General features: G+C 38.0%; 3 protein-coding genes across 3 annotated transcripts; all 3 read right to left on the bottom strand.

The window, feature by feature from the left end:
* Positions 1–12,655: 12,655 nt before the first annotated feature.
* Positions 12,656–13,752, bottom strand: LOC133858019 (umecyanin-like). The gene is made up of 2 exons (XM_062293430.1): positions 13,267–13,752; positions 12,656–13,139 (listed from the first exon to the last, which is right to left on the bottom strand). The coding sequence occupies exons 1-2, from the start codon at positions 13,448–13,450 to the stop codon at positions 12,793–12,795; spliced, it is 531 nt and encodes a 176-aa protein (XP_062149414.1). The 5' UTR covers positions 13,451–13,752; the 3' UTR covers positions 12,656–12,792.
* A 10,190-nt stretch (positions 13,753–23,942) lies between these two features.
* Positions 23,943–24,641, bottom strand: LOC133856688 (uncharacterized). Its single transcript, XM_062291744.1, has one exon. The coding sequence runs from the start codon at positions 24,639–24,641 to the stop codon at positions 23,943–23,945; it is 699 nt and encodes a 232-aa protein (XP_062147728.1).
* On the bottom strand, positions 24,431–26,857 carry LOC133856686 (uncharacterized). The gene is made up of 4 exons (XM_062291743.1): positions 26,806–26,857; positions 26,395–26,506; positions 24,900–26,307; positions 24,431–24,807 (listed from the first exon to the last, which is right to left on the bottom strand). The coding sequence occupies exons 1-4, from the start codon at positions 26,855–26,857 to the stop codon at positions 24,655–24,657; spliced, it is 1,725 nt and encodes a 574-aa protein (XP_062147727.1). The 3' UTR covers positions 24,431–24,654.
* Positions 26,858–27,225: the final 368 nt, after the last annotated feature.

The raw sequence follows: 27,225 nt of genomic DNA, 5'->3' as shown, positions 1-27,225 counted from the left end.
AGCTCCGAAACCGGGTACCCCGATTAACCGGGGGTTACCTGGTTACCACGAGTAAAACCGGTTATCCGGACTAGGTAATGATTTTTTTTTTTGAAAAAAAAAAAAAAAACTTTTTGAATACTTTTCACAGGTGGGTATGCAATTATTCCGCAATTACAATGAGCAAACAACCAATTCCATGGTAAATATTCAATTTGAATTGGTGAATATATAACACATGACAAGATAAAAGACCCTGACTTTACCACCAACTAAACTGTACCACCTTCCTTTCACCTACTAGTAGAAACCAGACCCCTATGCTTTCAACACGCGAATTATCATATGAAACCAAAAAAAGAAAAAAGAAAAAACACATTAAGTCCCTACTTGAATGCCCTATTTCGTAGCTGAGAAATCCCGGGAACCTAAAATAAAGTGCGGAATCTCACAATTACCACTCCAACCTCACCCAGTTACCCGGTTATAACCGGGCTTTTAGGAATCTAATAATCGGCTCCGGCTCCAGGTACCCGGTTATAAATAACTGGGTACAAAACCGATTTCCCGATTTTTCGGTTTCCAAGAGCCTATTGGTGCCCAGTTACGGTTTCTTAGCCGGTTATAACTAGTCCAGAATTACACCCCTAGATGCGGGTCAAAGACATCCTTCAACCCATGAGTCATTTTCTTCGGTGAAAAAGTCAAAATTGCACCAATGCAAATACAAGCATGACAATTTGGGCTAAGTCCTAGTAAATTGGCTATATTTGGTGTGCAAAATCTTGTGTTATTTACATTTCATTGCCTTGTGTTTTGATATGAAATTATAAGGATTTTGAGTTGTTTAGTGAGTTTCTATGCATTTCCATTCCAAGCCCATCACAACGGATAAGTAACAGAGAGCCACATAGAGCCCTCAACCTCTTGCCATTCATAAGGCGTCACGACAGATAAATAACGGAGAGCCACAAAGAGGTCTCAGCCTTCTCTCATGCACAACCCATCATGATGAACAAGTGACGGGAAGCCATAAAGAGCTCTCGGTCTGGTCCCGTGCACATCCTGCTCAAATGCCATCATGACGCCACTTGTACAAAACCTACCAAATGTTAGAGACTTAGCGATGGAACCTTAGCTGCTTGTCGTGATGGAAAAACAAAATTTCCTCAAACTATTTATTTCCCTATCTAGCTTTCTTTTGGGTTATCTCACTTTTCCCATTGCTCTCAAGGAAGCTTTGGACCTTTTTTGTGAGGAAGATGATGAGATCATTCATTATAAAATCCTTGTAGATAAATGCCTTCCTTCACATTTGTTAACCCAAGTGAAGATTTCAAAAAGCTAAAAGCTTTTCTACCACTTGGGATTTTGATGGGCCCCATGGTAGACCGAATTTTAATGATCCCTTGCAAATTTTAGATGGGCCAATCACAAGGTCAAGAGCAAGAAGATCAAGAAAGCAATGCAAGGATTGGTGCAATCCACTTTGGCTGAGTTTGCAAATTTATCAAGCAAAACCCCAACATTCAAGATGGGCTTGAAAGAAGAAGAACCAACTTTAATCCATGTGATACAAGCGACAAATGGGGGCGGCATAGCCTAATAGTTTAGTGCAGACTCTTTATTTCATTAAGTATAGGCGTTTGGGCCTATTTTTATGTTTCTATGGCTGTAGGCTTTTGGGCCCATTTATTTCATTAAGTGGACTTCTTTTATTAATTATATAAGTGTAGTTTATGATGTTTTGGACTTGAAGATGTTCAACCCTTGTCTTTTAATTGATGTAGGCCTTAGTAGGTTTAGGGTTTTATGGAGAGGTTTTAAAAAGACTTGTAGCCGCATTTGCTAGACAAGTTGAATGTGAATGAAGTTTTTTGTTCTTCATAGAAAACTAAAAAGTTTTCTCTACTTGTTTTTAATTGAGCTAAGAACTTATCAAAGGCAAACCCCTTTGTGACGTTCTCATCGAATCTAGGTTCTTGAAACAAAATTTCAATGGGTCTAGATCTTCTTGACTTGTGTTAGTATTTTTATGGGCTACATTCTGGATAAAACAAAAACACTTTATGTAATGGTTGCGTTTTAACAGGACAGTCGGTTTTCAAATCAGAATCTTCATATATTCAGACATTTACGGTTCACAAGCTTCTAGAAGATATCTATGAAGAGTCCATTGCAAAAACCAAGAAAAACCAGCCTGTTCCTATGCAACCGTCTGGACCAACCTGTGAAGGCATCCGGACGCCCCACAGTGTCTTACAGATAAACATTGAAGACGTCCGGACGTCAGAGCAACACCGTCATGAAAATAGGTCAATTAGTATTCAACAAGGAGCTGTATTTCAAAAGTCGACACTGTTTGGAAAGTCTCTGCAATCCATCCGGATGACTCGGCAACATGTCTGGATGATGTCCAGTATTTGAAAGACCGTCTGGATAACTAGGCAACACGTTTGGACGATATCCAGTAATTCAGAATATTCCAGAATTCTGTTGGAACACGGAAAGGATTTTAGTGAAGATTGTCCGGACGTTCGGTCAAGCCATCTGGACGCAAACTTGATAAAGATAGAATTATGCTGTTTTTGAAAGAATATCGGAGAAAACCGTCTAGATGTGGCTAACTTCCGTCAGAACGCTCGCCAACCAAAGTCCGAATCTCAGCAGTTTTTGAGGTCTCTTGAAGCCTATAAATAGGGGGCTCTAGGCTAGTGTTTTTCACATAATTCGACAGTGAATTCCATAGTGCTTTGAGAGCGTGTTTAGGGAGAATCGAAGATCTGCTAGCTCTCAAGCCGCTGCCGGGGTTGGCCCTAAGGTAAAGGAATCCATAAAAAACCCTTTCAGGTGCAAGATCTGGTTGGGAAGCATTCGTGTTAGGTTACACGTCAGAGTTAGAGGTATGAATATTGCATAAGGGTATGTGAGTATGAGTGTCTTGTAACGAGCTTTGTTTTTGGATAGTGGATTTCCTGGATTTGGCTGCCCCGAAATGGTTTTTCTCTTCATAGAGTTTCCACTTCGTAACAAATATCTTGTCTTATTTAAATTCCGAATTTCAGATATTTGTTTGCACACAAACGCACACACTTGGTTTAAATTAGAAGTCAATAAATATTTTCAATTGGTATCAGAGCCTGATACACTCTGGTTAAGATTCATTTCTCGAGTGTGATCTTTTATTGACTTCTTTGTGATATGAGTAATAATAATACTACATCTTCTTCACATGCTATGCCTGCTCATAGAACTATGTTTGTTAAGCCTGACAGGTTTACTCATGATTCGTCTAGTAGGAATGGAGGTAAAAGGTACAAATCTATCCCTACTTGTCAGCATTGTGGTATTATTGGTCATACTCATCCTAACTGCTTTCAAATACGCTCTAAAAAGCCATGGGTTAAAAAGCATGTTCTTAGGAATAATGAGCCTAGTATTAGAAATCAGATTAATAATCTATGTGACCAAGTAAAACTCATCAATGAAAATTTAAAAAATCCTACCCTTTTTAAGAAAAACTCTGTCATGTCTAAAAAGGAAAAGGATGTCTCACATAAACATGTTTGGGTTAAGAAAAGTGACAATCTTTGCTTAGTTGCTCATACTGCTTTAAAAGTTCTAGATACTTGCTTATGGTATTTGGATAGTGCTTGCTCCAAACATATGACAGGTGACAGGGCACTCCACAAAGATATTCAAATGGCCAGAGGAGGAAGAATTACTTTCGGAGATGGGAGCCAGGCCAAAGTGATTGGAAATGAGCAGATTGACATTCCAGGGATAGAAGTATCTCAAAAAGCCCTATATGTAGAGGGTCTCAAGGCAAATCTTCTCAGTATCAGCCAATTATGTGATGATGACCTGGTTGTCCAATTCTCTAAAAAGGAATGCAACATCTTTAACAACAATGGAATATGGCTAATGGGAGCTGAGAGGACTAGTGACAACTGTTATGGCATTCCAAATCTCTCTTCAGATTCTCAAATCATCTACAATAAAGCTACCGTTGATGAAAGTGAGCTATGGCATCAACGGTTGGGTCATTTAAACTTCACCAACATGTTCAAAATTGCAAGCAAGGAAGTTGTCAAAGATCTCCCTAAATTGAAAGATACTGGGAAAGGAGTTTGTGGTCCATGCCAACTGGGAAAACAGACTCGTATTGCTCATAAAAAGACATCAGGTATCCATACTTCCTGTAATTTAGAATTATTGCATATGGATCTCATGGGTCCCACTCGAACCTCTAGTCTCGATGGGAAGAAATATATTCTGGTTATTGTGGATGACTATTCTCAGTACACTTGGGTTCTTCTTCGGGAAAAATCTGATGCCTTTGAAGCCGCTCAGTAGTTGTTCAAAAAAATTCAGATAGAGCAAGAGTGTCCTATCATGAGGATTCGCAGTGATCATGACAGAGAATTTAAGAATGCTCGGTTTAAAGAATACTGTCACTCATATGGCATTCAGCAAGAGTTTTCTTCTCCTATTACTCCTCAACAAAATGGGGTTGTGGAGAGGAAAAACAGAGTTTTACAGGAAATGGCTCAAGTAATGATTCACTCTCAAAATCTTGCTCAACATTTTTGGGGAGAAGCTATCAACACTGCATGTCATATCATCAACAGAGTCTACCTGAGGCTAGAGACTAGCAGGACTCCATACGAGATTTGGTGAGGTAAGAAACCCAATGTTAAATATTTTCAGACTTTTGGTAGTATATGCTATATTCTACGTGACAGGAAAAATATGGGAAAGTTTGATCCCAAAAGTGATGAAGGCATATTCTTGGGATACTCCACCAACACCCGTGCCTACAAAGTCTATAACACCAGAACAGAAACAGTGATGGAGTCCATAAATGTGGTCATTGATGATGAGATTAGGGCACATAGCAAGGGGGAGAATTCTCAGTCCACCCTAGAAACTCTACCTTCTCACACAGGTAATGTAAGTGAGACTTCCTCTTCAGCAGTAGAGCCTGTATCTATCCCTCCTATCTCTCATACAGCAGCAGATGTTCTTCCTAACACAACTAATGTTCTACCTACTGAGGATACTAATCCTACATCAAACCAAGATTTAGAGCCAATAAATCCTCTAATTGAACCCGCCTCTTGGGTCAAACTCAATCATCTTTCCAGGCAGCTTCTTGGGAATCTCAATGAAGGTAGACAGTTGAGAAATAGAATAATCAACCTATCTAATGAGGTTGCTAATCAGGTAACTTACAATTGCTATCTGGCTCAATTTGAAACCAAGAAAGTGGAGGAAGCCTTACAAGATGACAGCTGAGTCACTGCTATGCATGATGAGTTGCATCAGTTCTCTCATAATAATGTTTGGACTCTAGTTTCCATACCATCTAATCAAAAATCATCGGCACAAAGTGGATTTTCAAGAACAAGTCAGACAAACATGGTACAGTGGCTTGAAATAAAGCATGACTTGTTGCTCCAGGGTAAACTCAGATTGAAGGGGTAGATTTTGACGAAACTTTTGCTCCAATTGCCCGCCTTGAATCTATCAGAATTCTGCTCTCTATATCTTGTCATCTAGGCTTTAAGATTTATCAGATGGATGTCAAGAGTGCCTTTTTGAATGGCATTTTTCAGGAAGAAGTTTATGTAGAGCAACCTAAAGTATTTCTGGATCCTCACTATCCTCAACATGTCTACAAACTGAAGAAAGCACTGTATGGTCTCAAACAAGCTCCATGAGCGTGGTATGAAAGATTAACCACTTATCTTCTAGATAAAGGGTTCACAAAAGGACAGGCAGATCGAACTCTCTTCATCAGAAATTAAGGAAATCACAAACTCATTGCATAAATCTATGTAGATGATATCATCTTCGGAGCAACCTTATATTCTCAAGCTCATGAGTTTGCTGAAGAAATGAAACAAGAATTTGAGATGAGCATGATAGGTGAGTTGACCTATTTTCTGGGAATGCAAGTCAAACAAACTTCTGAAGGAATATTTATTTCTCAAGCAAAATATGCAAAAGATCTAGTGAAACGATTCGATCTGGATGGGAAAAGCTATGCTCGTACTCCCTTGAGCACAAATGTCAAAATGAGTGCTGATCTAACAAGCAAGCAAGTAGATCCTACTCTTTACAGAAGTATGATTGGTAGTCTTCTCTATCTTAAGGCCAGCCAAACAGATATTGCCTTCAGTGTCGGAGTTTGTGCTTGATTCCAAGCTAATCCTAAGGAATCTCATCTTACTACTGTCAAGCGCATCATCAGGTACGTAAATGCCACCGTTAATTATGGTATCTGTTTTTCTAAAGAAAAAAATCTTGTGCTTGCAGGATACTCTGATGCAAATTGGGCCGGAAATGCTAATGATAGGAAAAGCACCTCTGATGGTTGTTTTTATGTTGGTACAAATCTGATAGCTTGGATAAGTCAGAAACAAGCCTCAATTTCTCTTTCCACTGCAAAAGCTGAGTATATTGTTGCTGGAAGTTGTTGTACCCAGTTATTGTGGATGAAGAAATTACTCAGTGATTATGGCTTCACTCAAGACACTATGGTCATTCACTGTGACAATACCAGTGCCATAAATATTTTAAAAAATCCAGTTCAGCATTCTCGGACCAAGCACATCAACATCCGGCATCATTTCATCTGTGACCTTGTCGAATCTAGGGAAGTAGCTCTTATGTTTATTCCCACGGAAAACCAATTGGCTGATATCCTCACAAAACCACTTGATGGAAGCAGGTTTGAATCTCTTAGAAAAGCCATTGGTATTTGTGACATGTCCTAGACATGTTTTTGATTCATGCTCGGATTAGATTTTTTTTTATCTTAGTCTTTTCCGAGGGATGCATGATTTTTTTAAATAATAATAATAAAAAAAAATTAAGGAAATTTGGTGCAAGGGTTCTGCTACAACATCCTTCAGCTATCTCATGTATCTTTATCTATGTTGCCAGTTCACTATGCTTCAATAAAATATACATTCATATGGTTAAGTCCCTAATCTAATATGAGGTGAATTTTTCCTGCTCAATCTTTACTAGATAGTTGCTTTTCTCATGCGATGAGAAATGTGCACTTTCCAAAGCTCCCCTAAGGTATTTTTTTTCTCTCCTCTGACTTTTAGCTTTTGGATTGTTTTAAATGAGAGAGATATTTTTTTTGCCAAGAAGGTCAAATTGACCAACTCGCTAGTTGAACCTAGAACCCATAAATTTTGGCATTCCTTCTAGGTTGCAGCACCAAGTGATAAAAGGCATTCAACTGAATAAAAATGGATAAATACAAAGATCCACTGCTTATGCTAAATTTGTTCTTGATTTTGTTCCTAAAGAAACAATCAGTGATCACATCATTACGGAAATAGACGGTCACTAAAGGACAATGTACAAGAAACTGTGCTGCAGCTTAGGGGGAGTGTATCAGATGAGGGTGGCTAGGCCCTAGCATTATAAGGTTTGACTTTTGACTGATCTAACATTGATTTTCTCTCTTGTTTAGAAAATTCGGGTGTTTTAAGTCATATCAGTTAACTTCTTATCTTTTTGAGAAAGCTTTCACACACACACACGCATTGCATGAGTTCAGTTGACTGTTGAAACAGTTCTGTCTGCAGAAAATTTTTGCTCATAGATTTTTTAAACTCTTTTCTATATGCATGCATATTTTTTACCAGCTCTCTAACTGTGTTCACGGGTTTAGATCCTTGTGTGCACTGATTCTCGTTGACAACCTAACCTTGTTCTTTTCTCTTGTTTTTTTGGTTATGGTTTCATTCAATACTCTGTTTACCCTTTGTCATTGTGTGACAAAAATGGGGAGTATTTTTTGGTTGTTGTTGGTGTTTAGACCGAGAATGTGTTTCCAAACCGATCAAGTGTTTTTATCCCAGAATGGCCGAAAGGGGAGTTTGTTAGTATTTTTATTGGCTACATTCTGGATAAAACAAAAACATTTTATGTAATGGTTGCGTTTTAACAGGACAGTTGGTTTTCAAATCAGAATCTTCATATATTCAGACATTTACGGTTCACAAGCTTCTAGAAGATATCCATGAAGAGTCCATTCCAAAAACCAAGACAAACCAGCTGGTTCCTATGCAACCGTCCAGACGAGCCTTTGAAGGCATCCGGATGCCCCGCAGTGTCTTACAGATAAACATTGAAGACGTCTGGACGTCAAAGTAACACCGTCCGAACGATAGGTCAATTAGTATTCAACAAGGAGTTATATTTCAGAAGTCGACACTGTTTGGGAAGTCTCTACAATCCATTCGGACGACTTGGCAACATATCCGGACGATGTCCAGTATTTGAAAGACCGTCCGGACGACTAGGAAACACGTTCGGACGATATCCAGTAATTCAGAATATTCTAGAATTCCATTCGAACGTGGAAAGGATTTTTGCGAAGATCGTTCGGACGCTCAGTCAAGCTGTCCGGACGCAAACCTGATAAAGATAGAATTACGCTATTTCTGAAAGGATATCGTAGAAAACCGTCCGAACGTGGCTAACTTCCGTCCGAACGCTCAATAGCCAGAGTCCAAATCTTAGCAGTTTTTGAGGTCTCTTGAAGCCTATAAATAGTGGGCTCTAGGATAGTGTTTTTCACAGAATTCGATAATAAATTCCATAGTGCTTTGAGATGGTGTTTAGGGAGAATCGAAGATCTGCTAGCTCTTAAGCCGTTGCCAGTGTGTGCTCAAGTGTTCGTGTGAAGTCTATCTTAGGGGTTGGCCGTGAGGTAAAGGAATCCATCAAAAACCCTTTCAGGTGGAAGATCTGATTGGAAAGTGTTCGTATTAGGTTACACGTCAGAGTTAGAGGTATTACTATTGCATAAGGGTATGTGAGTACGAGTGTCTTGTAACTAGCTTTGTTTTTGGATAGTGGATTTCCTGAGTTTGGCTGCCCCGAAGTGGTTTTTCTCTTCACAGAGTTTCCACTTCGTAACAAATATTTTGTCTTATTTAAATTCCGCATTTAAGATATTTGTTTGCACACAAACACACACACTTGATTTAAATTAGAAGTCAATAAATATTTTCAACTTGATTCTTGGCTTTCTTGGGTAGGTTTCAATTTGATTTTGGGTTCAAGGGAGTTCGATTCCACAAGTTCACATCAGATTTCATTCTTGAGTTTTTTTTAATTCACGCCATATACATCCTTTGTCCATCAAAGAGTTCATTGAAGATGTCTATAAGGAAGGGACTACAAGAAGATTGCCGAGCTTGGAAGCAAGCAAATTGCTTGTTGTCATGTAGAGTCTAGGAAGCAAGCAAATTGCTTGTTGTCATGTAGAGTCTAGGATTTACAAAGGGGGTTTTGTAAGTATTTATTGTGTCTATAATATAGATCTTCTTGGCTAGTTATTTCCCTTGTTTGACTGTCTCGAAGTGGTTTTTCCCTTTGAATTGTCCAAAGGGTTTTCCATTTCATCAACAAATTTGTGTGTTGTGATTGTGTGATTGAAATTTAGCTTTATTTCTTATGATTCTCTTATTAGATTTTTAATTAGAAATTGTTTGGGATTGTTTTATTAATTTGGGGTTATAACCCATTGGGTTCTATCAACAACTTACAAAGATTTACGTGAGTTGTATCAAGATAGAGATTTCTTACAAGAATCCACTTGCTCATGACTTATTGAGAAATGCTATAGGTACTTACACTTTTACAAAGAAAGGCTTAGAAACTGACGTAGCATCTTACATAAAGACAAAAATGCCCTTCACCAGCCCCAACAAAAATCTACAGCCCCAAGAGAAATGCCTCCAGATCCAAATCCTCTTGCTTGTCATTGAAAAAATATCTAGATCTCGTCGAATGTTCATTCCTCCAGCCACATCACCTCGGTGACCAGACCCCAACCACCGACAAGCTCCCCGACACTATCGGAAACGGGCGAGATCTCTCGGATCTCCCTTTGTCCAGAAACCCACACACACCGGTGTGGGTTTGGTGGAAGCCATAAAACTCCTAACCCCGACCACGGGCTATCCGCCCACCCCAGAGCCCCAACGGTGTCGAAAACTCCCTTGGTCGGGGTTAAGGGTTTACGCCTTGCTTTAGTCGCCTTGTGCATCCTTTGAGAGATCCAGCCGGAAACCCACACTGGTGTGCATGGGTTTGGTTGGTCCAGCCGAAAACCCACACACACCTGCGTGGGTTTGGTAGGTCGGGGTGCACAGGTTTCTAGCGGTGTCTGGAGCTTTCTGGTGGTCAAGATCAGAGTCGTGCTCGGTCAGCATACTGGGTTTCCAGCGTGCTAGGTACAACAAGAGATGAGAAGGGCATTTTTGTCTCTATGTACTAAAATTTGTTTTAATTATTTGACCATTAAATAGACTTGGAACCTCATGTAAGGCTCCACGTTTGTTTGTAAGCATCCTTTTGTAAAAGTATAGGTACCTCTAGCATTTTTCTAACTTATCTAAGCTTGTTGAGGGCTATTCTTGGACCCAAAGAGGACGGTCCACATTCTATTCAAAATCGAGAGAGGAGCCAATGAAAAGGGGGCCTACCAAGACTATTTTCGATAAATAAAATCGTTGAGAGGTTGCTACTATACAGGCATAAGGACATTGAACAACTGTAATCTCACAAAAACATTTTGACAAAGATCTAGGGGGTTGGTACCTCCTCAGATTTGGGGTCCGAATCTTGGGTCTTACAAGCCCGATATGTCTTCCTTTGTCGGCCTTCACCCCCAATGCACCTCTCTGTCACCTCCCTCCGTGCCCTCCCATGTCCCTTATGTGCCCGCAAGTCCCCCAATGTGCCTACACGTGGCCCTCACACAACTGAGCATGCCCCCACATTCCAACCTGTTGTTGACCAATGCTTTTGTTTCTTGGCCTTTTGTCTGAAGTGCTGGTTATGACTTTTCTATTTTTTTAGATCCATATTTGTGTTTTCCCTTCAACAACTTCCTTTCAGTGGTTGTTATTATTTCCTTGTGCGGGTTCGGGAAGGATTGAGGTACATTCCAAGGTTCGTGCCCCTTCATATGCCTCATAGTTGTGCTGTCCCTGATACACCATGTCAAACCACCTTAACTAGCGGCCAATTTTCTTGGTGTTCGTGTAAGAATTTATAGGGTTGTATAATTCATTTGACACATTTCCTTTTAACTTTGTGTACCCGCTCTGATCTTATTGAATTGAGACTTTTATGATGGGTTGTCCAACCCATTTTCTATATATTTTTTTTTTTGGAAAATTACAGTTTAGCCCCTCCAAATTACCACCAGTTTTGTGTAACCCCACAAACTGCCAACACTCCGACTCCGGCCCCCCAAACTACCAAAAACCTTTGAAAAAGTCTCATTTGGTGAAATATCCCCATATTACCTCTGTCACGTGTATTTTTTCAATTAAAAAATATTTTTTTAAAAAAAAAAAATAAAGAAGTAAAATAATAAAAAAAAGTAAACTAAAAAAAATTGATTTTTTTTTTTTTGAAAAAAAAAAAAAGGAAAGGAAAATGGGGTGGCCACGCACCACCCCCCGACCCCCTGGGGGTGGCTTTCGGGGTGACCTGAAAGCCACCCTTAGGGCTCGGGGATGGCGCGCGGCTACCCTTGGGGCCAAGGGTGGCCGTGTGGCTACCCCCAATGACTTAGGGGGTGGCTTTCGGGCCACTCCAAAATTCGGGGGGTGGCACGCGGCCACCCCTGCGGGCGGGGTGGCTACACGGCTACCTCCAGTGGCCTAGGGGTAAGGTGGCAGCCACCCCCAAAACACCATATTTTCTATTTTTTTAAAAAAATAAAATTAAATAAAATTTTAGTTTTGTTAGTTTTTCATTTTTTAATTCTTTTTTTAGTTTTTTTTTTAATTATTTTTTAATTGAAAAATGACACGTGGGAAGAATAATATGGGGATATTTCGTCAAATGGGACATTTTTCAAACGTTTTCGTAGTTTGGGGGCAAGAGTGGGAGTGTTGGTAGTTTGTGGGACTAAACGCAAAACGAGTGGTAATTTGATGGGTTAAAATGATATTTTCTTTTCTTTTCTTTTCGGTTTTTTTGGTGTAATCGTCATTTTCCTCTCTCTTCATGTTGTTAATTATTAAAATAAATAAAGTATTCTACAAATATTTTTAGACTTACAGCAGTACTTGCAAGTAAATCTGGATATGCATGCTTTTGGGTCTGCATTATTTTTTGGTACCGGAGGCCACGTTCTACCCAACCGAAGGACTTAATATCATGCCATTAATGGAGGGCCCATTGAACGGATATTTTCTTCATAATTGGATAAGTTTCTTTAAATCACTTGAAGCTAAGCCACAGACGCGCGCTGCTTGACAAGGATGACTCATGGGTCTACACTCTTGTAACAAGTGGTTGTCTTTTTTCTTCTCACAGCAATAGAGTTTCGCAATGATAAAGGAGAACAGAGACCTAGTTGTGGTCCTGGGGATAAGGTTATCTTTTCTGATCGAGTCAGGATGCATGATCCAAAAGCAAAACTATTCATTTTTATTACCGACAGATCAAAATTAAATCTTCAAGATAATAATATATTAAGCCCTCAACCTCATCAATCCCATTATGTAATTTTCAAAGAATAAAGTGGAAACCTCATCTTCTAGATTTGTTAAACGACACCGACAGATCTATCCCAAAAAACATAAAAATAAAAGAGACAATCAAACACGAGTCGGCTTGCTCATGTAAAATATTTAATTTATTCATACACAAATAATATCAGCAAATATTGCGAATTGTGCATACATGAAATAACAAAACCCCACATATATAATTAAGCTCCGTGTATACATGAGATAGACTAGAAATTAAACGAAACTAAAATAGACAAAAGATAGTCGAGGCAATGGTCATGAGAATAAAAGAGAAAGTAGCAGCAAGAGATGAGGCTGATGAGGGCGCACTTGGAGGAGGCGGCGGGGGACTAGGTACTCCGGGTGGAGTTGGAGTGCCGGACGAAGCAGCCGTGACATTAATAACGGCTAACTTTTGTCCACCGGCGCAGTGCTGTCCGATGGTACAGATGAAGTAGTGGTTTCCGCTGGTGAGGGTGATATTGGCTGGTCCAGTGCTTGTAATGCTGAGAGGATTGCTTTTCTCGCACGCACCAAAAGCGGTTTCGTTAACTGTCGCAACGTCATGTACATTAGGGGCGAAGTTGAAGACTGCAAAAACAGCAAAATCATCACCAAATATATTAAATTTTGAACTGCTCAGCTTGTTTTCCATGCATAATTAATTCAACAAATAGAGAGACCATAGAAAATGCTGGAATTTAGGTTTCTAGCTCACCCAGAATATCACCGGCAGAAAAGTTCTTGCCGGTAGCCCAGTCGGAGTAAAAGTTAGCGCTGCTAGGAATAGTCCAACCAGTGGCATCTCCTACCACATATTCAGCAGCTTGTGTTCCAGGTAGCACTGTTGCTGCTGCAATCAGAGCTACAACAAGAAGTGTCACGTTCATTGTTGAAGCCATCTGTGTGTGTTCTCTCACCAAGCAGTGATCAGGTCGCCCCTGTACTCTCTTTTGTGTCTTGGCTTTCTGGGTCTGAGAGATGGTGAGGCTTGGAAGGCCTTCTGCTAATCTTGGGGATATATATATAAAGGGAGTCCTAACATATGGTTCAAGAAGTTGATCAAGTAGTAAAGTCACTGCTTGAACGGGTCAAAAGAAGTCGGTGGAGAAAAGGGACTAGAAAGTACGAAAAATAGGAAACATTAAAGAAAAAGAAGAAAACTCTCTCTTTCTCAATAGCGACTTCCATGACTCATGAGCCTCTCCGCCATCACTTACCCTGTGTGGTCTCTCCACCCTAGCTAGTATCCCATTCTTCTCCTTGTCCCTTTGTTTCTCTTGGCCCCTTCTTCGTTTGTCCATTTTCTAACGCGACTTTTCTGTCACGAAAATTTATATTCACAGCATCTTTTTTAACTATTTTTCTTAAATATAAAAAAATAAAACTACTTTTTAGTTTCTTATAAAAAAATAAAAAAAAAAAAAAAAAAAAAACCACACAATAACTACAATTTATCTTTTTCTATATCAATTAAATATTATTATTTTACTTTTTATTTATAATTTTTATTTCTTTAATATTTTATCAATACCTTTCAAGTCTCACTCTCCCACTCCTGGCCCACTCATGGCCCACTCTTTGTGTGTCTCAAGTCTGAAACATGGAAACCCACTGTTGTAATTGCGACGCTAAGCCACTTGCGATGGAAACCTAAGAAGAGCCACAGCCACCAAAAGAGCCTCCCAGAATCCACCGCCTGTACGAGTCCATGACCTTTTCTATGCCGTTTAAAGGGGAAATTTTTGAGGCATTGGACAATTTTGGGGCTACAAAGGCCCCTGGGCCGGATGCTTCTTCATTTTCCGTCCATTTCGAACGTTCGTCGATCATTTGCCAATCCTACGACCCTTTCTTGCACCACTTCTCGAGTGACAGCAGGCGATGCACTGCTCGATTCAACGTCGGATCCACCATATCCACCGAGTCGAGCAGTACAGAAAGGGCCAACATTGGGATGACGCTGTGCGGAAATGCATGAAAGTAGAGAGATCTAGTTTTTTTTTTTTTTTTTTTTTTTTTATGATTATAATAAGTTATGTGAGTGCATTGGTAAGCACCGTAGCATTTCTAAATAATAGAAAAATATAAAAAAGGTGCGGTGAGTAACTTTCTTGAAATTTCTTTTAAAATTTAGGGAACATAACACCTATATGGAGACTGCAATGAATGCTCTAAGTTCATAATATAGAAGGTTGAAACACTACTCAACCTAAAAACTTAATTTTATGAGTTTGGGTAAAATTAATATCTTATATTAATGAGATATGATACATTTACAACTTTTATACAATTTTAACAATTTTTTTAAAACCAATTATCAGAACGTTTAAGAAAAAGAAATTTAATAGTTAGTTTGAAGAAAAAAAAATTATTAGAGTTATATAAAAGTTATAAACATATAATCCCTCAATTTAATAATGAGAATAGATCATTGAATGATTTGAAAAAAAAAAAAATGTATTTCAAAAGACTTTCAGAAAACGACATACATGTCACATGAGTCAATGGTCTATTAATTATACGTTATATTGACCACGAGTTCTAACCACCATGGTTGGTTTTATTTATTTATTTAAAAAAAAAAAAAAAAAAAAAAAAAGTCCCTAGTCGGCTAGTCTCACGCGTGGAAAATGCTCCTCACTATCTCTCTTTTCCTATCCTACCCTTCTCTCCCTTGTTTTTTTTCTCTTCATAAATCATAATATAAAAGAAAAAGATAAAAACCTAATAGCATCTTCAACGGACTTTCAACTTTAAAAATTTTACTAAATTTTGGTGAAAATTATCAGAACATTTCATGCAACAAATTCTTTAAAGTTTTTCTAAAGTGGTAAATGACGAAAATTTTCTTTTTATTTAACCTCTCAAATCCTTTTTCTATTTATTTTTTTAATTATTTTCTTTCAGTTACTCACAAAATCCTTACAAGAAGAATCGATTCCTTTCAATATTTTATATTTAAATAGTTAAAATAGCTACTCCAACACTCATAAAAAATGATATTTAATTAAAATAAAGAAATGTTTAAAAAGTTTGACTAGGAAGCTTTTAAAAATGATAGTTAAATACAAAAAAAAAAGTGAATTATTTCATTAAAATTTAGTAAAAATTTTAAAAGTCCATTAAATATGCATTAGTGACTTGTGTGATGTGTCAGCCTCCTCAAGAGTACCAAGGTGGCAACTGGCAAGAAGGGAATCGGTACCATGGTCTTTTTATTTTTTTATTTTTTTATTTATTTTTTTCTCTTTTAGCGATACTTCCTTTGAATAACACGTGTAGGTTCCCAACCTTTTTTTCTTTCTTTCTTTATATGTTGCCATGTTGGAAAGTTGATGTTTTTCACCCCATGATTTACAGTTTTTGTCTGATTGCTACATGTGACGGGCAGGTTTTTTATTTTATTTTGTTTTTTTGTTTTTTGGGAACACTATGCATCCATGTTTTAACGTTTCTAAAGACCCAGTTGGCTTAAATTTTTTGGTTAAATTTGAAAACTGGATCTGGTGGTTTAATAATTTTGTTTTTACTTGTTTAGGTTTCTATTTGTATGGTAGATAGTAATTTATTGGTATTTTTGTCTAACTTTCATTTATAAATCGACGAAAGTCTACTTGAATGTCTTTAAAAAACAAACACGTATCCCTATGTCTCAGTAAAAAAAATAAAAAATCTATAAAACTAAAAATACTAAAACTGTTAAAAGCATTAAAAGAAAATTGAAAGAAATAAAATGGGTGGATCGAGTCACTCCTTTAGGCAAAATAGAGGTGGTTCGGCCATCCCCACAAGGCCTAAAAAAAATAAAAAATAAATAAAAAAATTATTAAATCACAAGAGACAAAAAAGATACTTAACCCTAAATTTCTTAAAACACTCACGCCCATGGCTTTGGACATGATTTAATTTGGCTGGTCTCTTCGGGATCGATACTGTCATTTTTTTATTTTTTTATTTTTTTTATTTTTTGTGACAACAATTATTATGTGAGTATTGAAAGCAATATCAGATCACCACTACAAGAAACTTGGTCTTTAGCAACGACAATTTGTCGTTGCTAATTAATAGTGTACATGTTGTCGCTAATCACTTTTAGCGACGACACATCGTTGCCAATAAGTCCTTACAAAAAGATGGACCTTGTTGCTCATCCGCGACGACTTTGCGTTGTCGCTGATAACGCCTTATCAGCATTGACAAAAGTCATCGCTAATAAGCTTGGTGCCGTCGCTCCTCCCTTCAAAACGAAAATGGAACACAAAATGGGTGTCATTGCTGATAGTGTGCTCTTATCAGCAACGACTTGAATGTCGTTGCGAATAGTGGCTTAATAGCAACAACCTTTAGTCATTGCTGATAGTAGATTATCAGCCACGACATTTATGTCGTTGCTGATAGTGGGTTATCAACAACGACACTTATGTGGTTGCTGTTAGTGGGGATTATTAGCCACGAAATTTATGTTGTTGCTGATAAATAGTGGGTTATCAGCACTATTTATCAGCAACGACATAAAAGTCGTTGCAGATCGCTTATCAGGAACAACTTTCAAAAGTCACTAAAAAAAATTTACCCATTAGCGTCGACTCTTAGTGGACGCTAAAAGTCCAAAAGTTGACGTTAATGAGTATTAGCATCAACTTTTGGACGCTAATAAGTCGACGCTAAAAGCCCGATGCTAATGCTCATCAGCATCGACTCAAGGGTCAACGCTAATGCTATATGCGGTCAACACTAAAACTTATACCACATACACTATAAGTCGCCGGTGATACACAAAAAATAAAATATAAAAAAAATTTATTAATAGGTCATTAGCGTCGACATAGTCGATGCTAATGCCTTTTAAAAAAAAAAATAGTTTATTAGCGTCGACAATGTCGACGCTAATACCCTTAAAATTAAAAAAAATAAAAATAAAAATAAAAATAAAATAAAAAAATTAAATTAATACGCCATTAGTATACTTCCTATGCTCAAGCACAGGAATTGATCCTTCTATGAAAAGGGAACAAAGGCTAATGACAACTTCTAATTAAGCAGCTAGCCATGATATCGACCCCTTAATGCCCCAGTAATCAAAAACATCAATTAATGGAAAATTCTGTGGTACAACCATCATATGTAGTCAATATCTTACATCGATCTGTCGGGTAACAGGGGTTAAATTTTTAATTTATACACATGATTTACAAATGCTTGCTAACTTGGCATGCTAAACTCTTGGCTTCTAGGTTCCCAGCACACAGTTACTTTAAGTGAGAATGGAGTGGAGAAAATAATGATTAAGCATTGCATATCGAGGCTTCCAATTGTGATGGTTCAATTATGAAGCAGGTATTGGTGAAGTACTTCCCACCTTGTTAATAAACATAAATTGAATTAATACAAGGACAAAAAAACACAACACCATATAGTGGTAGATATGTTACACAAGAAATGATAACATTATTATATTGACTTGAGGCATAGGAGAGCCATTATCAGTATTAAGTAGCATCCCAAACTCAGGTTCAACTTGAAATAAATTTACCCGATTGTCCTCATGGAAGAAGCCTGACTTCGTACTATATGGATAACCACATCTTCGAGGTTATAAGTGAAAGTACTAAGCACTAAACAAAACTATATATGTTAACATAAAATTTTAACAAATAAAAACCACTCTCAATTAACTCTCCTCAAATGAGCAACGTCTATTATGTTGATAGCTTTAACTACAAGTTAAAAGCTTGAAGTAACTACGCTACTCAGTATCTTCTTTCATTTACCCATTTTGGCTTGACGAACAGTAATTGCCCAAGTACTAATGTCTCTTACATTTCACTATATGGTTGTAAACACTAATTCTAATTCAAGAGCTGGTGGGACCTAAAGAAATATACACACAAGCTTCCCTAGTTCATAGAAACTAATTAACGCATTGATTTAGAGTTACCTAAATGTGAAATCTGTCATTTACATCAAACTTTGACTCCAACCATTTTACAAATATATCATAAAATCAAAGGCACCAGCAGTTACAACATAGATAGGCAAAATAGAATTTCACTTACAACCATTGAGAAGAAAAAAATGTGCAATTATATAGAAGATAGTCCATCAAATCTTTGAGTACATAACAAAATAAAAAGAGACATTGACAGGACCCAAAATAATTACCCGGTGAATGGAAATGTCATTGTCACTCTTAAGTTCTTCAATTACTCTGTCCAAGGTACATTCAAAGCCAAACGCACCCATTGGGTGTAACTTTTTATCAAAACAAACAACGTCCTCATCACTATAAAACATACCAGATCAGAAGCTAGATTAGAGATAAACACAATATTTAAATGATCTAAAGTAAATAAATGAATATATAGAACTCCAAAATCGTAAAATGCAGAACCTTACGAAACTGAACAAAATAGTTGGACACTTGATGTCGAGGAAGAACTCCAAAAATATTAAGTGAGTTTATTTGTTAGAACCCAATTTTCGCTTAGATGATTAATAAGAAATACCATATCCAAAACTATATAAAGCATCAATCATATCCACTTTAGGTGATTGCGTTCTTGCAAATGCCCAGTACCTTGAAATTAGTGGCCAACATCAAGAGCCAACAACCTAAAGATTCCAACATATTGAAGAAAAGTAACAGCATGATAAGCAGCAACCAGACAGATTGGTCAAATATGTTACAAAGAAAACACAAGGGAATTTGATGGCCTAAAACAAACTGAGAGGCAGAAGCATTGAAGAATGGCTCCAGAGCTGCAGGAAAAACATTGAGACTAGTTAAGAACTAAAAACTATCATAAACTTGATTGTCTCTCAACTTTACCAAACACATTGAGATATCATTGATCAAAGAGGCATGCACACAACATATACATCAAATAAATTTAACAGATTTAAAAGAAAGTACAAATTTTACTAACAAATTAAAAATAAAAGGCAATGCAAAAATTGTCAATAGTTATATCTACTTGCAATTCCTTTTCCTAAACTTATGCAGGAATATGTTTCATGATACCACACAAATATAATGATAGATCACACACCAATGAATATCAACAAAATCAACTCACCATCACCATCATCTAGCCCAAGCAGGAGGTTTACAAGCACAACAAGGTTTTAATTTCTGGGTTGAGTGGGATAGTCCCCAACTCTAGGACATCAAAGTCAGTAATATGAAAATGGGACAACATCCTTTCAAGTTGGACATATGATGTCGGCAACTGACACTAAAAAATGTAGACAGACACATGTATGCTACATTCAGAGATATGTCCAAGGAATTTCATACAGACCAACAGACAGAAAATATCAATGAGATTATCATAAGAAACATTTGCAAGCCATAATGCAAGCCATAAAAAACATGTCCAAGGAATGTCATTAGTGCAAGCCATAATGCATGTACCTGGAGTAGAGAAGTTAGTACATGAAGAAATTGAAACATACAACACGTTTTGATAGACCAATAGCCCAAGAAACAAGACAGTACACTCCAACTAGGAGATATACAACAGAAACAAAGCTGCAAAGATATAAAAGATTTTCAAATTGTTGCAAGCGGTGAAATTTTTCAAACACCACAATAATTGTTGAGAAATTTTAGTGTTGTCAAAGAAGCATTCTATGGATATGAGAAATAATTATAGACTTTAATTATGACAAGCGCAAATTAACAGTTTAATCATAGAGATAATATATGTTTGCAATGAGAGAAGAAAAAAAACAACTATCTGCTCTCAACTAACAGTTTATATTCTCATGCCTAGTGTCTTAATTTATAATTTAATTGGAACTCAATAGAATCATTGATGTTCTCTAAAATGTTAGGTAACTATAATTATATACTTCATATAATTAAAACATATAACAAAAATTATATATATTCATAAACAATTAATTTAAAAAAGAGCAATTTAAATATAAAAGCTTAATTAAAGTAAAAGTTTGATTACATACCTCTCACTTCTCAGGTTCTATTAAAAAAAAAAAAAAAAAAAACTGAGCAATTAATTTGAATTGTTTAAGGCATTGAAGTAATTAAGAAGAAATTATGTAAGAAAAAATTCAAAATCACAAATTGTTGAATTGTTGAAAGGCTTCTTATTTATCTAAAGAAAGATAATTTGACAAATTGTAAATACCCAAATAGCATTAAGTTTTAGTGTTTCACACATCAAGGTTTTAACTTTTAAATATATACCTCAATTTGACAAATCGAAGTATGTGTCAAGAGTTAGAAAAAAGCAAAAAGAAAAATTCATGCATGTGCACTTCGCTCTTAACTCAAACGTTTTCGGCCACTACAACCAGCCGCACCAGCGTTTATAACTTTAGTTTTTTTTTTTTTTTTTTTTTTTTTTTTTTTTTTTTTTTTTTTAGGGGTTTATAACTTGAGTTAAAACACAACGTTTGTCTCTTATTAAAACGCAAAGATTCTACTTAAGTTAGACGCATCGTTTTGGTAGGAGACTTGAGTTGTCTTCTTCCTTCGTCCTCTAGCCCTAAACTTCTGAACACATGTTTCCCCAAAACCTCTGAAATTTCTACAATTCGCCACAATTTTGACTTAAATCTTCGAATGGGCATTCAAAGAAAGCTTACCAATTCATCATTATCAACGAACACTGAAATTTGAACCCCAATAGGAAAAGAAAGCAAGATTTGAGGGAGAAAGAGAGAGAGAGAGAGAGAGAGAGGATTACCTCAAGTAGTTGCCCAATCAAAAAGACCCGTTATACTCGAACTCAAAACACACTCTTCTTCCCTCCCAACGCAACACAGTAGCCGAACTAGAGAGATCGGGCTCTCAAACATTTTCGTCCAACAACATCGTGAAAAGGTGAGTTTTTATTATTGGCCATTATCCTCCTAAACTTCACTCCTATTTTCGTTCATGAAGGAGACGGGTTTTTATTCTTGGCCATTTGTGCAGTTACGGCGCCGGGGTGAAATGGAGCCTATGTCCGACAGTGAGTCGACAGAGTCCAGATCAAACGGTCCAGTATGCAAATGTGGAAAGACATCATCATCTTGGACGTCGTTCACCCTAAGTAATTTTGGTAGGAGGTTTTTTTCATGTGTAGATTACAATGTAAGAGATTTTCCCCAAAGTTTTTCCTTTTCGTTTTCCCCAAAGTTTTTCCTTTTGATTTTCCCCAAAGTTTTTCCTTTTAATTTTCTCCAAATTTTTTCCTTTAGGGTTCTATCTCTGACTTACCGTGAAATGGGTTGATTTGATTTTATTTCCGATTATTCAGAAACCAGAGGTGAGATGTGATTATTTTAAATGGCGTGATCTTGAAATCTGTGTCTACGGTCAGAGAGTTGTGTCGAGATTGAGAGATTGGCACGAGAATCTGAAGGCACTGAAGGCCGAACATGAACTGAGTCGAATAAATAGGTTGGATGAAGTTGGAAAATACAAGAATGAAGTTGAGAAATGCAGAGCTGAAGTTGAGAAATGCAGGGCTGAAGTTGAGAAATACAAGTTCAAACTACAGAGACAAAAGGATAAGTTTCGGTCAGTAGAGAGGAAGTACCAAATTGCATTGATCTGTTCATGGGTGATGTTGATGTGGTTGCTGGTATATCCTTCGTACAGCAGAGAGTTTCTTCCATTAAGAATGATGTTGCAGTCAAACAATTGATCAATTGTAGGATGATCAATTGATCAATTTTGTTGTTGATCAGATGCTAATGTTGTAGTTGTAGTATTTTGTAATGTTATTGTTAATATTGATGTTGTTGACATTGTATGGTGCTTGGTATGGTAATTCATTATGCACAATTCAATTATGAGCAATGGTTGCAAGTGGGCAGCAAATGGGCATAAGCAAATATGGTACCAAATTTTGTAGCATCTTTGGCCACAACTTTGGTACCAAATTTGACCACAATCCTCATATGCTTGAGCATTAACATTATGCACTTCTCTTTTCCTTTTGTACCAAATTTTGGTACCAAATCTGCAAAAGGGCAGTAAATAAGTACCAAACTTTGTTGCAAATTTGGTACCAAATTTACAAAATAGACAGTAAATCCACCACAATGATACCATAACCTGCACAAATCCACTTGATATCATAACCTGCCTAATCAATTTACAACAATGGTTGCAAGTGGGCAACATAACCAAATTTGGTACCAAGTTATGCAGTAAATACTTGGTACCAAATTTTGTTCCAAATTTTACCACAATCCTGCACAACCAAATACTTCCATACCATAATCTGCATAACCAATTACTTTAACATAAATCATCACACTTTAACTTCATTATTGATAATAAACCATGTTCATCACACTTTAACATAACATAACTAGCAAACTTGTTCATCAAACTTTAACATAACATAACATAACTATCATCACACTTTAACATATGTCAACATAATAATAAACCATGTTCAAACTCTCCACATCTTTTTCTTCCCTTTGTCATTCTTCTTTGCAACTCCTTGTACTTCTGGTTGAGGAATGACAGTGGATGCAGCAACCAAATTGTGCATGTCGAAATCAGGGGGAGCAACTCTAAAAGTGATACCAGCTGCACTTCTGGGAGGACCCCATGAGCATGCTGGTCCACCCCCTGGAACTTTCGATGGTCCAGCAGGGTTTCCAGTGAGATCGACAAGGAGTTTTCCTTTGCTCTTGTGCATTCCTGTTTGTAAAACAGAAGTTCTCAACCTGCCAGATATTCTTGTCCTGGTGGCCAACCGAGATTGCTCTTTTGCCCCCTACCTTGTGCAGTAGCAATGCCTTCACCCTGACTGCTTGCACCTCTTCCTCTTGTGCTCCTTTGACCTCGACCTTGTGCAGTAGTTGTACTGCTTTCACCCTTTCCTGTTGTCGTATTTTACCCTCTACCTTGTGCAGTTGCAATGCCTTCACCCTGACCTTGTCCTTCCCCTTCATTGCTTGCACCCCTTCCTCTTGTGCTCCTTTGACCTCGACTTTGTGTAGATGCATTGCTTGCACCCCTTCCCTGACCTTGTCCAGACGCACTGCTTGAACCATCTTCTCTTCTCCTCTTTTGCCCCCTACTTCCTGTTGGGTGAGTAGGATTACCAACACATGGGGCGCTGGATGTGGCACTGGATGGGGCACTTGGCATTGATGCAGTAGATTGGGCCACAGATGGGGCACTGGATGAACCATCCAACTACAAACAAAATCAAATAAACTAGTTAGTAAACAACATTGAATAACATACAAGTTTGCAATCATAAATATAACACAGGAAACACTTACCCTGTCAAGATTGTAGTCAAGATCTGCTGCATGTTTTCTATAGAAATTCCGCCTACGTTCTTGTCTTTCATCATGTCGCATCCTCGCAGTGCATGTTCTAGTATTGTGACCATATTTTTTGCACATCCTACATTAGTTCTTCGTACCACCCTTTCTAACTGTGTAGGGATTTAAGGTCTCATCAGCCCCTCTGTTCCTCAGTTTTTTAGGTCTTCCCGAAGATGCCCTTGCCTTAGGTGGTTCAATGATGGGTTGATTTGTCCTAGTCCACTGCTCCTCACTGGGTACAGGGTAGATAATGGGTGTGTATGCCTTTAGGTACATCTCCTTGCCAAAGTATGGGCTCAGATAATCCTCAGGGTTGCCTCCACTGTGCCATATTGATGAGATGGCATGAGCACATGGGATACCAGAAACATCCCACTTTCTGCACCCATATGTCTTGGCAGGTAAATTCACAGCATACCTTCTACCCCTGCACTCGACCTCAAATAAACCATCACCAGCAAATGTTGGTGTACAATGTCCGGCCTCATCTTCTTCTATCTCCAACTTCTCCTTAATTTTTGGCCCAACATTGCCTTCCATCGCAGCTATAATTTCCCTTTTCCGCTGGTACCTTCTCATCAAACTTGTCCTAATGCCTTCCAACATTACCAGTATGGTCTTATCTCTGAACTTGGTGATCCAAGAATTGAAGCACTCGGCCAAATTGTTGTGTAAGAGGTCACACTTTGCATATGTGTTGAACCATCCCCTACACCAAGTTGCAGGGTCAACCTTCGAAAGGTACTCATAGGCTGGCAAATTAAGGCCCTTAAGCTCTTCCATTACAGCATAGAACTCATTCTGTGTGTAAGATGCAGCAGCTCTCCACAGCAAGTCCTTTAGTAACACCCCCTCGGTGACCGTCGTTCCGAAAATTGGCGTACAAGTGCCGCACACATATCCGATGCTCAGCGTTAGGGCACACCTCCATAAGACTTGGTACAAGACCCTACACACATGAAAAGCAAGTCAAACACATAGAAAAATACCACATAATCTGGAATGAAATGTCCAACATAAAAAGCATAAGTGGAAAGATACCTTTTGTCTATCTGAAATAAAAGTCCATCTACGTACACCACTGGGGCCAAGATCAGCCAATAGTGCCTCAAGAAACCATGACCAACTATCCTTGGTCTCTGCCTCTACAACTGCCATGGATATTGGATACATGTTATTATTGGCATCCCTTCCAATAGCTGCCATTAACTGCCCCTTGTAAACCCCCTTCAAGAAACACGCATCAAGGCCTATCACAGGCCTACACCAATCCTTGAAGCCATTTTTCATTGCTGCCAAGGATATGTACATCCTTTGGAATCTACATGGCATTTCAGGCATAGGTCTCTCAACCATCAAAATAACACAACTCCCCACATTTGTGCTTCTGATTGTCGTGCAACAGTCCCATAGACGATGGTACTGCTCACCCAACTTCCCATAAATCACCTCTTGTGCCCTCTTCCTAGCCCTATATAGGGTACTAGGATGGATTTCAACATTCCATTTCTTCTTCACCTTCTTCTTCAGGACTTCTATAGGCATGTTCGGTTGATCTCTAAAACTGTCCAAGCACCACTCAGCAATCCACTTGGAAGTAATCAAATGATTCTTGTATTTCCGAGCACATGTATGTTTGGGCCTAAGTGAAATCAACATGAATGTGGCCTCACCCTTCAACTGTCTTCCATAAACCCTATATTTACAATTCTTCTCTCTACACACTGCAATTACTTTTGATTTAGAATTCTTTTGGTAAACTAAGTCCTTCCCCTTCAATATATTGGCCTGTTTAATAGCTTTTCTGAAATCATACACACTATCAAAAGTATTACCTTTATGCAGAGTCGGCTTCTCAAAATCAGATTTTGAAAATGGCACCCTCTTGGTGACACACGGCCTTTTTGAAGAATCCGGCTCATCATCTCCACTAGTATTATCGGGAGTGATCAATATACCACTCCGAGACACATCGGAAACAGGCTCATCCTCACCCTCAACCACACCCTTACCCTTACCCACACCTTGTGCAAACTCATCTTCAGCTGCAGCTAAAGCTACTGCTACTTCTGCTTCCAAATCTTCTTCTACTACGTGTGATGGTTCTCCTACAAACTCTTGATCTACTCCTATATCTTCTCCTTCGACAGAAGCTCCTGCCTCTCCATACCCCGTATCAGCATTTACTTCTAAGGCGTCCAAGTCATCACTTAGAATCTCATTCCAAAATGGATCTCTCCTATATACAGTATTTCTCTCATATTCTTCTTCATATTCCTCATCAACACTTTCCTCTCCTCTAGGTAAATCTACAGGTACATCATACAAAATAAACCCAACCACATATAACTCTGCTACTCCATGACCATTGTGGTGCCCCACTATTTCAATGACATCATGGTCAGAAGACAGAAGCCGTAGCCCTTCATCTAGACTCTTGTTAGGTATTCTGTAATAAATTAGATCACCGGGACTATACCCATATCACTTAACTACAGTCTCCACCTCAAAAAAAGACAGCTCATCTTTGTCATACAGGTCAGGGTAATTTGTTACATCCCCACCAACATAGGCTACCCCATTTTCCCTATTAAACCGACCTCCGTGGTGCACCTCAAACATAAGACATTCATTAAACATTATGTGTCCTACAAATTGACCAAAAAAAAACTAAAAATGAACAAGTTTGAAAATTCAATGAGCAGACAAAAAGAAACGAATAAGACACTACAATATTGCAGTCACTAGATAAAGTCATTGGGACCACTTCATCACAGACAAAAACAAACCAGCACATTGTACAGTCATCAAAAAGACCCACGGGACCACAAGAGTATACAAAATTCAAAGCAGCACATTGCACAGTCTTACCGACCCAGCACCAATCACAACACACCCCAAACAAGATACTCACAACATGAGGGACCATAAAACGTAAAAAATATACCTTTTTCACTAACATAAAAACACAACCAGATGTTGACAGTAGCGCTAAACATGGTACCCAAACAAAATCAACTAGATGTGAAAACCCCCTCAACTACAAACATGATGTTATTATTAACATACAAAAATCACATAACTGAACCGGATTTCACTAACCCATTAACAAAATAGTAAACTTTGACAGATTACAGTTACATAAATAAACTAAAATATAAGTTAGGGTTTAGGGTTACCTTTCTCAACCCTTTGTGTATTTCACTTCTGTATACAGCCGAAAGCCGAATCGATTTAGAACGAAATGCACCAGATTAGGGTTCTGAGTCGCAAGAAGGAAGTGGGTGAGTTGTGTTCGAGGGAGTAGTTGCTTCAAGTTGTGAAATTTTTTCGGCCGATTATTCTTAAGTTTAAAAAATCCGAACGT

The sequence above is a fragment of the Alnus glutinosa genome, chromosome 14 (assembly GCF_958979055.1).
Source record: "Alnus glutinosa chromosome 14, dhAlnGlut1.1, whole genome shotgun sequence".
In the NCBI taxonomy this organism is placed as follows: Eukaryota; Viridiplantae; Streptophyta; class Magnoliopsida; order Fagales; family Betulaceae; genus Alnus; species Alnus glutinosa.
Note: the sequence above shows the minus strand (reverse complement) of the source record. Positions and strands in the feature narration are given on the sequence as shown.

What these genes read in the sequence shown, in the direction of transcription:
- LOC133858019 (XM_062293430.1), bottom strand. Translation starts at nt 13,450, where the DNA reads ATGGCTTCAACAATGAACGTGACACTTCTTGTTGTAGCTCTGATTGCA. An exon ending in TTCTGCCGGTGATATTCTGG is followed by an intron (nt 13,140 to 13,266) that starts GTGAGCTAGAAA and finishes CTGTTTTTGCAG; the next exon opens with TCTTCAACTTCGCCCCTAAT.
- LOC133856688 (XM_062291744.1), bottom strand. Translation starts at nt 24,641, where the DNA reads ATGGAAGAGCTTAAGGGCCTTAATTTGCCAGCCTATGAGTACCTTTCG.
- LOC133856686 (XM_062291743.1), bottom strand. Translation starts at nt 26,857, where the DNA reads ATGTTTAGCGCTACTGTCAACATCTGGTTGTGTTTTTATGTTAGTGAA. An exon ending in TTTTTATGTTAGTGAAAAAG is followed by an intron (nt 26,507 to 26,805) that starts GTATATTTTTTA and finishes GTCAATTTGTAG; the next exon opens with GACACATAATGTTTAATGAA. An exon ending in GTAACAAATTACCCTGACCT is followed by an intron (nt 26,308 to 26,394) that starts GTATGACAAAGA and finishes AATTTATTACAG; the next exon opens with AATACCTAACAAGAGTCTAG.